At 45.6% G+C, this 13,908-nt stretch overlaps 1 protein-coding gene across 15 annotated transcripts in view; it reads left to right on the top strand.

The window, feature by feature from the left end:
* The window catches only part of Myo9b (myosin IXB), a 153,745-nt gene that overhangs the window by 69,272 nt on the left and 70,565 nt on the right, over window positions 1-13,908 (top strand). For all 15 annotated transcript variants that reach the window (XM_045142462.1, XM_045142457.1, XM_045142467.1 and 12 more), the window contains one exon: window positions 12,053-12,147. In XM_045142462.1, the coding sequence (XP_044998397.1) occupies window positions 12,053-12,147 (95 nt within the window). The remainder of the gene's footprint in view (window positions 1-12,052; window positions 12,148-13,908) is intronic.

The following is a 13,908-nucleotide window of genomic DNA, read 5'->3' on the forward strand; positions in this document are numbered from 1 at the left end:
AAAGAATGTATATTCTGCAGCCTTTGGATGAAATGTCCTGTATATATCTGTTAGGCCCATTCTTTCTATGACCTCATTTAGTCCAGATGCCTGTCTGTTTATTTTTTTCCCGGGATGACCTGTCAATTGATGAGAGTGGGGTGTTAAAAGTCACCCACCACCACTGTGTTTGGTGTTATCTGTGACCTTAGTTCTAATAGTGTTTGTTTGACGAATTTGGGAGCCCCCATGTTAGGTGCATATATGTTTAGGATTATAATGTCCTCCTGTTGGAGTGTGCCCTTAATCAATATAAAGTGACCTTCCTTATCTTTCTTGACTAACATTGGACTAAAGTCTACCCTGTCCGATATTAGGATAGCAACCCCTGCTTGTTTTCTAGGCCCATTTGCCTGAAACACCGTCTTCCAACCTTTCACCCTAAGATAATGTCTATCCTTTGTAGAAAGGTGAGTTTCTTGGAGACAACAAATTGTAGGATCCTGCTTTGTAACCCAGTCTGCAAATCTATGTCTTTTCGTTGGGGCATTGAGGCCGTTGATATTAAGAGATATTATTGAAACGTGTGTATTTATGTTTGCCTTTTTTTTTTTTTTTTTTTTTTTGTGGTTCCGGTTCTACCTGTGCTCTCTTCTGTTAACTAGTATTTGAGTATTGCTTGTTTTTTCTAGGTTCCTTATATGTGTGCTTTTCCTTTTCTTCAGCATGGAGGATTCTGTCAAGTATTTTCTGTAGAGCTGGTTTTGTCTTCAAATACTCCTTTAACCTGCTTTTGTCATGGAATGTCCTTATTTCTCCGTCTATTTGAATGGATAACTTTGCAGGATAAAGTAACCTTGGTTGACAGTTGTTATCTTTCAGAACTTGGAATATATCACCCCAAGCCCTTCTGGCTTTAAAAGTTTGTGTTGAATAATCTGCTGTCATCCTGATGGGCTTGCTTTTGTAGGTAACTTGATTTTTCTCTCTAACTGCTTTCAATATTTTTTCTTTGGTGTGTGTGTTTGGAAGTTTGATTATAATATGGTGAGGAGAGGGTCTTTCCAGGTTTTGTCTGGCTGGTGTTCTAAAGGCTTCCTGTATCTGCATTGGCACCTCTTTCCCAATTTGGGGGAAATTTTCTTCTATGATTTTGTTGAAGACACCTACTATGCCTTTGGAGTGGAATTCTTCTCCTTCTACTATGCCCTGAATTCTTATATTGGATCTTTTCATAATGTCCTGAATATCCTGATATTCCCACTCATACTTTTCTATAAGTTTGTCTTTCTCTTTGTTGGACTGTATTAGATCTGCCACCTGGTCTTCTAGCTTAGATATTCTGTCCTCTCCCTCATCCATTCTACTGGTGAGATTTTCTACAGAGTTTTTTATTTCATTAACTGTGTTCTTCATTGCTAGTAATTCTGACTGGTTTTTCTTTATTATTTCTATTTCTTTATTTATGTCTTGCATTGCCTTCTTTATTTCATTAAATTGGTGTCCTGCATCTTCTTTGATTCCTTTGATTTCCTCTTTGATTTCCTCTTTGATTTCTTCTTTGATTTCTTCTTTGATTCTTTTAATTTGTTCTTTGACCTCTTTGAACATATTTATAATCATTCTTTTGAACTCTTTCTCAGGCATTTCCTCTAACTCGTTCTCATTGGAGGACATTTCTGATGCATTAATACTTTTAGGTAGATTTATATCGTCTTGCTTTTTAGTGTTTCTTGTGTTATAATGTATATATTTTTGCATCTTGGATTAAGTTAATGCTTGGATTTTCTAGCTAGCTGTGTATTCTTAGCTGTATCAATTGATTTGATGTAATATATTTTCAGGGTAGCAGCTTAAGGTGTTAGGTGTGGCTCTTAAGACTCTCAGAGTATCTACAAAGGTGTTCCTAGGGGTTGAGTTTCCCTGCTATGGGAGTATTCAAGTAGGCTGAGTGGAACAAAATACAGGTAGATTTAACTAAACACTGTACACATTCAATCAAAAACAGCACCAAGTATTTATGCAAGAGTAGTTATAACAAACAGATTCTCTATCAACAAAGAGGTTAAGATTTCTGGTCTGTTGAGGGATCCCAGTCAGCTTGTGACCAAGTGAGACCCTTCCCTGGTGCAAACCCAGTTACCTTGGATGATTTTGGTCTCAGTCAAGTTTCTGCCTGGGTCGTCGGGCTGCTGTTCTGATTTCTGGAGCTGGGCACTGGCTTTTCCTGCGGGGCAAACCGAGCCTGGCATGTCTGGCCCTGAAAATCAGCACCCCTGCTGCTGGAGCTGCTGTTGCTGAAGCTGCTGCTGCTGGACCCACCGCTGCTGCTGCCTCTGCTGCTGCTGTAGCTGCCACTGCTGCTGAGGCTGCCGCTGCTCTGTCCACTGCTGCTGCTGCTAGGTCTGCTGCTGCTGGGTCTGCCACTGCTGCCGCGACTGGAGCTGCTACTGCTGGGGCCGCTGTTACCGGTGCTGGAGCCACTGATGTTGCTGCCGAACTCTGCTCCTGTTTGGGTCCCACTGTCGGCTCAAGTTGGTGTGGCCATCCCGGGATGCTGCTCTGTTCGCCGGAGCTGGGCTCAGGCGGTGGGGGAGGGGAGGGAGCTGCAGCTGCTCTGGTTCTCTCGCTGCTCCACATGTTCTTCTACCTCGCGGTCTGCTCTTCCTTTGCTCACTGCCGCTCTCCCTTCACGTTTCCTGAGTTGCAGAGAGCGCGGTGTGAAGGGAAGCTACCGCACCTGGCTTTTACTGTGGCTGGAGCCGAGCCTGGCGGCTTTCTGGTGCGTCCCTGCCGCCGCGGTTGGCAGAACTGCCGGAGCCGCTTTTGCCAGCCTGTGCGGGCTCTAGATGCTCTGGATCTCTCCTACTTCTCCGCTGCTGCTTCAATTTCCTATACACCTCACTTTTTAGTAAAAGTGTGTATTTTGCTGAGTTTTTTTGGACTTCTTTTCCCCCCTAGGCTGCTTTGGCATGGTACCTATGCCACCATCTTAACCGAAAGTCTCGGTTTTTTTTCTTTATGATTTGTCTTCCTTCCTTCCTTCCTTCCTTCCTTCCTTCCTTCCTTCCTTCCTTCCTTCCTTCCTTCCTTCCTTTCTTTCCTCCCTCCCTCCCTCCCTCCCTCCCTTCTTCCTTTCCTTTCCTTTCCTTCCTTCCTTCCTTCCTTCCTTCCTTCCTTCCTTCCTTCCTTTCTTTCTTTCTTTCTTTCTTTCTTTTCTTTCTTTCTTTCTTTCTTGGTAGGGTTTCACACTAGCCCAGGCTGACCTGGAACTCATTATATAGTCTTAGAATGGCCTCAAACTCATGGCAGTCCTTCTACCTCTGGCTCCCGTGTGCTGGGATTAAAGGCATGTGCCACCACTCCTCCCAGCTGTTTTTTTGTTTGTTTGTTTGTTTTCGAGGTAAGGTCTCAGTGTAGCCTCAAACTCACAAACTCACCAGATCCTCCTACCTCTGCCTCCTGAGTTCTGGGATTAAAAGCATGTGACACCACACCTAGCCAACAGCTTGCTTTTTAAACCTATGAAGATTCAGGACAAGGGCACACAGCTCCCCACAGTAACTTCTTCCCTCAGCTTATTCTGGCAGCAGAAGCAGGTGTCATTTACCTTCCTTTATCCCTTGCCTTGACATAGGTTTAGAAAAAGGCCACCACATGGCAGGGGAAACAGGGCTGGGAGCCACCACAATCTGTGGGTGATCAAGTGAAGCCTTGAAATAGCAAACTATACCTGGGTATGGCAGTGCTCACTTGTCATACCTGTACTTGGAAGGCTGAGACAGGAGAATTGCACATTGCAGGATAGCTTGTGAGACCCCACTTCAGGAAAACAAAAGTAAGGCTGGGGAGAGGGCTTAGTGGATAAAGCACTTGCTGTGCCATAATGAGGATCTTAGTTCTTATCCTAGATCCCACACAAAGCAGATGCTGTAGCCCTGGCTCGTGTCTGTAACCCTAATGCGCCTGCAGTGAGAAGGGAGGGGAGACAGGAGTATTGGCCAGGAGCTCATAGGCCAGCTAACCTGGTATATGCAGCAGTGAGCAACAAACAAAAGACTCTTCCTCCAATGAAATGGAAGGTAACGACCAATACCCATAATTGTCCTCAGACCTCCACGCACACATATGTGAACTCGTACACATATACATGAACTACACAAATAATATTAAAATAAAAAAAAATAGGGCTGGAGAGATGGCATAGTTGTTAAGGCACTTCCCTGCAAAGCCAAAGACCTCAATTCAATTCCCCAGGGACCCACATAAGCCAGATGCACAAGGGGGCTCATGCACCTGGATTTCGTTTGCAGCAGCTGGGGGCCCTGGTGCACCCATTCTCTCTCTCTCTCCTTCTCTCTTCCTCTTTCTCTCTCTCCGTCTCTCAAATAAATAAATAAAGTTAAAAAATAATAAATAAATAAACTACTAAACAACTTTGGATGAAGCTAGGCATGTAGTAGCTGAGGATGACCTTGAATTTCTGATCCTCCTGCTTTTAACTCCCAAGTGTTGGGATAACAAATGTGCTCTACCACGTCTAATTTGCACGATGCTAGGGCTTGAACCCAGGACCTCGGCAGGCATTCTATCCACTGAGCCCCAGCCCCAAGAACTTACAGCATTTTTTTTTTCTTACAGCATTTTTAAAAGGCAAACACAGTTACTATCAAAATCCATGTGATATAGTCAAAGCATTGATGGAGAGCAGAATATAGCTCAGAATGTTTTAGATAGATTTGGAGAGATGGCTTAGCAGTTAAGGTGCTTTCCCGTGAAACCTAAGGACCCAGGTTCATTTCTGTCCCTAGTACCCATATAAGCCAGATGCACATGGTGGCACATGCATTACCTGCAGTGGCTACTGGGCATGGTGGCAGATGCCTTTAATCCCAGCATTTGGAGGCAGAGGTAGGAGGATTGCCATGAGTTAGAGGCCACCCTAAGACTAAATAGTGAATTCCAGGTCAGCCTGGGCTAGAGTAAGACCCTACCTCAAAAAAAAAAACAATGACCCAGTGCCGCAGGAAGTGGGGGGAAAAGCAACATGTTAATCACCAAGGAAGACTGGGGCACTCTGAGCAGATGGGCCCTTGAAAAGGTGGTAAATTCCCATGACAGTTCCACCTCCCTCAGAGTAGCCAGGATGCTCTGCTCAAAGCCCACTTGTTCACTTCTCCCTGGGACCTTCCATGTTGTTTCAATGACCCTATACAAAGCTTATGTGAAATACATAGGATTTCATTATTTAATAACTTAAATGGCCATGGTCCTGGTTACAGGCTTGCCATCAGGCTCAGCAGGAAGTCAAGAGTTGCAGGCCTTCCTTGGTTGCATAGTTAAATCCTGTCTCAAAACCAATAATTTGGGTTAGAGAGATGACTTAGCAGTTAAGGCACTTGCCTCCATAACCTAAGAACCTGTGTTTGACTCCCTAGGTCCCATGTAAGCCAGATGCACAAGGTGTTGCATGCGTCTGGAGTTCAATTGCAGTGGCTGGAGGCCATGGCACACCAATTCTGTCTCTCATAAAAGTAATTAAATAAACAACTATTTGTAGAGTTGAGAGATGGCACAGTGGTAATAGTGCTGTGCAAGTATGAGAACCAGAGTTCAGATCTCCAAAACTCATGTAAAGCTGGACGCAAGTAGTGCAGTGGCAAAAATAAAAAAGAAGAAGAAAAAGCACAAGAGACTCTGACTCAAAGTGGAAGGAATGGACTGATGCCTTAAGGTTGTCCTCTGACCACCACACAAGTGCCATGGTACACATGTCCCATGTCCCCCACACACACATACATACCACACACACAAAAATACTAGTAGTAATAATAATTTCTTTCAGACTTGGTTTTTAAACAAATACTTACTGGCAAGCAGAGAAAAGAAAATGGGCACCAGGGCCTCCAGCCATTGCAAATGAACTTCAGGTGCATGCACCACTGTGTGCATCTGGTTTTACATGCAAACTAGGGACTTGAACCCAGGTCTTTAGGCTTTGCAGGCAAGCGCCTTAACCACTGAGCCATCTCTCCAGTTCCCATACTTGGATTTTGTTTTGTTGAGCTTTGCTTTAAGATTCTACCATCTGAGACTGGGAAGATACTTCAGTCTTGAGCAAGTATGGGGATTTGAATTTTGATTTTCAGCACCTATGTAAAAGCCAGGTATGGTGGCATGTGCCTGTAATCCCAGCACTGGGGAGGTGGAGACAGAGCATCCCTGGGACTTGTTGGCTAGCTCGACTAGCTGAATCAGCAAGCTCTACAAGTTCTTCAGTGAGTGACCCTGTTTCAAGAAGTAAGATCAGGTATGGGGAATGTCTCAGCAGTTAAAGGCCTGGAATTTATTCTTTAGCCCAGGCTGGCCTTATTTGTGGTGATCCTATCAGACTGGACTTACAGGTGTGAGTCACCATGCACAGCTTGCATCATACTTTTATTTATGTATGTTTGGGCTCATGCATACCTTGGCACACACATGGAGGTCAGAAGACAACCTCAGAATGTTGGTATTCTTCCACCTTGAAACAGGGTCTCCCTCTCTCTGTCAGTGAGAAGGCCAGACTGGCTGGTCCAGAGTGCTGTAGGTAAGATGGGATTACATGCTCACCACTTCAAATACAGCTTTGTGTAGGTGCTAGGATTGAGTTCAGTTGGCAGAAGTGTAGAGCAAGGGCCCTTTAACCACTAGGCCATCTTGCCTGGGCTCAATGGCATTAGCATATGGCCTTTCTAGTCCCTGTGCCGGCTTGTATTGTATAATTGCTGACATCCAGGTCCTCCCTTTAGACCATTCCTAGCCCGGCACGATCTCCACCAGCTACCCTTGTGCTTTCAGCCCTTTGCAGCCTCACAGTAGTCTGCCTCTTCTCAACTTCTCCTAGATCCCTGCCAGCATTTCCTCCTGGGATGTATAATAGCACCAATCAGATATTTTTAGATGGGCTTTGAAAAGTAGCAGTGTGCTCAGGCTGCATACCAGACGTATGAGGTCACTGTGCCTGAGCAGCCCTGGCCTGCAGGGTCATCTGTAATCCGCCAGAAAGCCAGATGTGCTGGCCCTACATCCCAGAGGCGCTGCTGCCTGTCTACGGCAGGATTCCAGGCCTGACCATGGTAGAAGTCACCATGGAGACTTGTCCCCAGCATTTTATATTTTATTTTATTTATTTAGTGGTGGGGGGAGCACACCAGGGCCTCTAGCCATTACAAATGAATTCTAGACATATGTGCCACTATGTGCATCTGGCTTACGTGGGTACTGGAGAATTAAGCCTGGATCCTTAAGCTTCACAGGTAAGCACTTTAGCCACTAAGCCATCTCTCCAGCCCATATCCCCAGCATTTTAAAACTGAGTTCTTTAGTTATTTAGGGCATGGTGACCATTACTGGGGCACCCCTGCAAGAGGCAGGCACTGTGCTGTGGCCTGTTCCTATTGCAGGTGCTCCACTGCCACCAGTAGGGAGCCCCACCTTGTGACAGACAAGATGGTTCCATGTATAGCTTGCTGTAGGTCCTTAAAAAAAAAAAAGAGTTCTTTCTGTGAAGCCCAGGCTAGCCTGCAGCTCATGGAAATCCTCCTGCCTCAGCTTCTCAAACACTGGAATTATAGGTAGGTTCTACCATGTCCTGCTGTTTTAGGTCCTTTTCACAGATCTTTCTGGGTTGGGCTGGCCTGGAACAAACCCTGTGGATGACTTTCTTGGATGTCAGGCACAAAGCAGAAAGGACCCCCCAGGCCAAGGCACAGCTACACTGAGCTATGAAAAAGGAAGTCCTGTGGGGGCATCCTGAGCTCCTCAGGAAACAGGGACATAGTACCTGGGCACTTTACACCAAACAAAATCATGCTGTAGGACTTCACATTGGAAAAATTAGAGGCTTAACCTAGAAAGAGCACTTCACCAGATTCCTAGGGATTGCAGAGCATACAACCAGACCTTTGTCAAGGAAGGAGGAGCCAGGGAACACCAGATCTACCCCACCCTGCGAAGTCCCTTTATTTCCCTCTGTACACAGCTGTCCCTTGCTGTCTCTGACAGTTCGAGGAGACATGCCCAAACACACATACACGTGTACACACACCAGGATACCAACATCCAAGAATGCTGAAGTTTTTGCCTGTCGTGCCAGTACTCAGGAGGCTATGACAAGAGGATTTTGAGTTTGAGGCTAGCCTGGCTATAATAGTGTGACCTTTTTTTCAAAACCCCAAAAAGAAAAAAAGAATTTGCACCACCCCTATACACACCCTTCTGTAGAGATGATGATTTAGAATAGCTAATTGTGGTGGCACAAGGCCTGTCATCTGAGCACGCAAGAAGCCGAGGCAGGAGGATTGTAAGTTCAAGGCCAGCATAGGCTACACAGCAAGTTGGAGACTTCCTCCAACAAAAATAGGCTGTATGTGTAGTTGTTACTCTGCTGTTTATGGAGAGTGGAACCTATAGGTCCATTAGGCCAGCAGTATGTCAATTGATTTTATTTATTTACTCATTAATTCATTTATTCTTTTATCTGTATGCATATGTGTGTGTGTATGGGTACACCAGGATCTCTTGCTGCTGCAAAGGAATGTCCATCTCATTTTACATGTGAGGCTGGGGATTGGAAGGCTTTACAAACACCTTTAACCACCAAGCCATCTCCCCAGCCCTATCATTGATTCTTTATGCTTTTTTTTTTTTTGGATTTTTGAGGTAGGGTCTCAGTCTAGTCCAGGCTGACCTGGAATTCACTATGTAGTCTCAGGGTGGCCTTGAACATTCAGCGATCCTCCTACTTCTGCCTCCCAAGTGCTGGGATCAAAGGCATGCACCACCACGCCTGGCTGTCATTGCTTCTTTTATATTTCTGTATGTATATGTGTATGTATCTTATCTACATATTTTTTATTTATTTGCAGGCAGAGAAAGAGAGAGAGAGAATGGAGGAATGGGCACACCAGGGCCTCTTGCTACTGCAAATGAATTCCAGATGCATGTGCTACTTTGTGCATCTAGCTTTACATGGGTACTGGGGAATCAAACCCAGGCTGTTAGGCTTTGCAAGCAAGTGCCTTTAACCACTGAGCCATCTCTCCATCCCTGTCACTGCTTCTTAACCAGTGATCTCTAATGGCATTAAAAAAAAAAACAATAGCCTGGCGTGGTGGCTCACGCCTTTAATCCCAGCACTCAGGAGGCAGAGGTGGGAGGATTGCCGTGAGTTCGAGGCCACCCTGAGACTCCATAGTGAATTCCAGGTCAGCCTGGGCTACAGTGAGACCCTACCTTGAAACCCCCCCCCCAAAAAAAAACCCACAAGATGTTCCTAGAAAGGAGCCATCAAGTTTTTTTTTTTTTTAATATTTTTATTGAGCTATTTACAACAGAGAGAGAGAAGAGAGATGAGAAACAGTGAGATAGAGAGAACCGGCACACCAGAGCCTCCAGCCACTGCATATGAACTCCAGATGCATGCTCCACTGTGCATCTGCCTTTATGTGTGTACTGGTGAATTGAACTATGGTTGTTAGGCTTTGCGGGAAAATACCTGAGCTGTTGAGCCATCTCTCCAGCCCTTCTAGTGGCATTTTTGTTGGTCTCAGATGCTGGTGACATCTCAGAGGATGCATGCAATTCAACACTGTTGTGTGACTTCCTATGAGATGTGAACAAATGCTTGTTCACTGGTGACTAACTAAAGAAACAGTTCCACCTAGTTAAGTTTGGTGAAGCATTGGGTTTATTAGGGTCACTTAAGGAGCATGGGTAACACAAAGGCAGCTGCATCACTAAAAAGCCCACCCCAGCATGGCTGACAAACTCATAAAAAGCTGCATCTCTAGAGCTTCCTTCACAACTTGCAGGCAACTCCTGAGGTCTCCTCCCTCCAGCAATTGTTGCTATTTAACCTTGTATAAGGGCCTTGTGAACCTTGTAACTTTCAGGTACTTCCTGAACCTTATCAGTTGGACATACTTTCTGGGTCATATAAGCCTCCCAACAGGAGGGAATGTTTTGATTTGGAGGAAATAGCTAGCTGTACAACAAACACTCTACAGTACATGAATGATGTGTGAGGCTGGGGTGGGGCTCTGTGACATACCTCTTGCCTACCATGCATGAGGCCCCAGCACTGCAATGAGTGAATGCATGCATGAATGACTCGGTCCCAGTGTTTGCAACATGAGGCTGAGAACCCTGCACTGTTTTCTGTAAACACTCGGGAGAGGTGAGAGCATGATAGGTAGATAGGAACTGGTAGGCAGTCACTGGATAGTCAGTCTGTGCTGGTCCCCACCCAGCCACCAGTGTCACCAAATCTTCCCTCAAGAAATATTCAAAATTCCTTGGGGCTGGAGAGATGGCCCAGTGTGTAAAGTGCTTGCCTTCCAAGCATGAAGACCTGTGTACAGTCCCCAGAACCCACATATAAGAGCCAAGCATAGTGATGTGCACCTATAATCCCAGTGCTGGAGAACCAGAAGTAGGAGGATCCCCAGAGCCAGTCTAAGCCAATTGGTGAGCTCCAGGCTAATGAGAGACATTTAAAAGAAGTGGATGTTCCTGAGGGTGACAGTTGAAGTTTCTCTGGCCCCCACCTACACATACTCATGCACACAAAGAAAAAAAAAAGTCCAGCACATCACCAGGTCCAGAGGGCATAATTTGTAAGCAGAGAAGGGAGAGAGTTCCATAGGCTTCTGTGGTGTGGGGAATCTTGTTCTGAGGTGTTTTGTCTGCACAAGGTGTGTGGGGACACACCCCTGAAGACCCCAGTTCACATCAACCCATGCTCCTTTTTTCTTATCTGCCTGGCTGAGAGTTTTTATTTTTGACAATTTCACTCATTCCCAAGGGGTTCCATTTCCTCAGAAAGGAACTTTGTCATTCCTGCCGAATTCTCTCTGCTGCCCAACTTCCCTTTCTGTTTGTGACTCTTAGGTGTCACCTCTTATACTCCTTATGTCCTGATCCCCCAGGACTACTAGAATTTGGCCAGACTTGGAGAGCCAGGTCTCCTGTCACCTCAATCACCAGATGCCAAATTCTCACTCTGCTTAACATACCTGGTCTCTCTACTCTCTGAACCTGGGAACCCACCCCCACCTCCTCTTGGCTTCTTTGTCTCAGCCCCTCTGGAGCAGTGCATTTGTTGTGGGAAGGAGGCATTCCTGACCCCTGGGTGGTGGTTACAGGTGAGGTGCTAGAGGGCATTCCACTAAGGAACACACCTTATGCATACATTCTGTCTTTGTGGTGCTGAAAATGGAAGCCAAGGCCTAACATATGCTAGGCCAGTACTGTGCCTCAAAGCCACACTGCAGCCCAAGAAATGGCATTGTATGGGATGTCCACGCATGTTCATATGTGTGTGGGCACATGTTTGTGCTAATGCACATGTATGCGTGAGGGGGTCAGAGAACAATTTCAGGTGTTACCCTCAGGAACATGGTTTACCTCCTTCAAGACAGGGTCTCTCATTGACCTGGGACTCTGTTTAGGCTAGACACGTTGACCAGCAAGCCCCAGGGGTTCTCTTTTCTCCATCTTCCCAGTGCTGGGATTACAGGTGCACTACCACTCCTGGCATTCTTACATAGATGATGGGAATGGAGCTTTAGGTCTTCATGCTTATAAATCAAACACTTTATCTGCTGAACCATCTCCCTAGTCTAGAACTGTCATTTTTAATGTTAAGTGCTTAAACTCCAAGTATGTCTGTCTCTTCCACACATATAAGAATATATATTGGAAGCTGGGCATGGTGGCGCATGCCTTTAATCCCAGCACTTGGGAGGCAGAGGTAGGAGGATCGCTGAGAGTTCGAGGCCACCCTGAGACTACAGAGTGAATTCCCTAGAGTGAGACTCTACCTCGAAAAAGCACCCCCCCAAAAAAAGAGTGTGTTGGAATGTCCCTTGATAATACATTGCTTTGTTTCTTGCTGCTTATTTGGGTTTCTGAGTGAATAACTTATGGCTGGGTCTGGGGACAGATCCCTGATGGGGTTTGGAGTCCAGAGCAAAAGCCTGTATAAATTCCACAACTGTGGTCTGAAATATTGCCTTTGTTCTCTGCACAGGCATTTGGGAATGCAAAAACAGCCCACAACAACAATTCTAGCCGGTTTGGGAAGTTCATTCAAGTCAACTACCTGGAAAGTGGCATCGTGAGAGGGTGAGTCACCCTTGTCCAAATTGTGACTGTATACTGGAAGAAAGTGGGCAGGGCTCTAGATGGGGATATGAACTCAGGACCTCACAAATGCTCAGCCAGTGTTCTACCACTGAGCTGTACCCCCACCTGAGCATGTGATCTTAAGGGTTTGAGGCAAGGTCTATATAGTGTTGAGGTAAGGTTCTCAGCCTTAACTAAGAACAGGTAGACAGTCAACTCTGCTTCCTGGTCTTTAAGAAGGTTTCTATTCTGTGAAGTGTGACGGTATCATAGGCAGAATGGATATGATCTGTTGTCTGCCAACCATGTACCCCTTAGCTAGAAAGAGATACTATGCTAGGTAGTAAAGTGAGGTGACTGTCCTGGGTGGAAGGGCTTGGGAGATGGTTTAGCAGGTAAGAGCACTTGCTAAGCAAGCTTGAGGGCCTAAAAGTGCCTGATTCACCCCGAGTTCTAATCCCCAGCACCAATGTACATAGCTAGGCATGGCCATGTAACCATGACCTGTAACCCCAGTCCTGTGGGGAGTAGAGACTAGAGAATCATTGAGGCTTGCCACTCAGGCAGTCTGACCATCAAGGACAGTTCCAGAGTCAATGAGAGACTCTATCTCAAATAAACACACAGACAAACAATAGAGAAAGATACTCCATTTTCTCTTCTGACCTCCATGTACATGCACCACACCACACATAAGTAAATAAATATGTGAAGAGTGGGAAAAGAGAAAGGAGGGAGGGAGGGGAGGAAGGAAAAAGATGGGTAGGTGGATAGATTTGTTGGTGAATAGATGAAGGGATGCATGGATAGAATTATGGGTGTTGGATTGGTGGATGGATAGATTTTTTTTTTTTAGACCTTTATTGGGAGGGGGCAGAGAGGGGGGAGACAGCAGGTAAGACAGGGTAGGGACAGGAGGGAAAGGGGGTAGGATGTGCCTCGTTTTTGTCTGTTTCAAGAAGCCCTCCACTATAGAGCAAGAACCACCACTATTAGTTTCCCTGGGTCACCCAACAGTCGATGGCTAGGGTATCTGGTATCTGAGTCCCTTGGCTGTGCGAGGAGGAGGCTGCTTCCACTGGATTGTGCTTTGGGATTCTGGAGAGAGGAAAGGCTGAAAACTCCAGCATGGAGCTGTCTCCTTTCTGTCACTACTTCACTCTTTCTTACTCTTCTTTGGAGCCCCTTCTTTAATCCTTTGGGGCTGGATGGATAGATTTTTGTGTAGGTGGAATAGTTGGGTGGATTTGTGAATAGGTAGGTAGATGGGCAGATCCATGGTTGGATTAATAGATTTTGGGGAAAAGATGAATGGTTGGATTTATGGGTAGAAGCCTAGAGCAATAAACTTAGAGGGGCATGGTTGGTGGGTATAGTCAAAGCCACCTAGATTTGTTCATGAATGGGTAGATTGATTAGTAAATGGATAAATAAACAGGTAGATCCACAGATGGGTGCATGAATTGATTTGTGGGTAGATGAGTAGATTTGTGGATGGATTGATTTGGGGAAAGAGATGGATGGGTGAATTTATGGGTGGGTAGGTAGATTCATGAATAAACAAAGGGCTAGATGGATTTGTTGGTGGATGGATAAACGAGTAGATTTATGGATGGAGAATGTGTACAGGATGGATGGATTCCTGTCTAGTTGACTGGTTTGCAGAGTGGATTGGTATGGTAGGTGGGAATATAGATGCATGGATTGGATGGAGGTGGCATTCCAGCCAGTCTTGTTTTCTAGATGCTCAAAAAAAAAAAA

The sequence above is a fragment of the Jaculus jaculus genome, chromosome 1 (genome assembly GCF_020740685.1).
Source record: "Jaculus jaculus isolate mJacJac1 chromosome 1, mJacJac1.mat.Y.cur, whole genome shotgun sequence".
Taxonomy (NCBI): Eukaryota; Metazoa; Chordata; class Mammalia; order Rodentia; family Dipodidae; genus Jaculus; species Jaculus jaculus.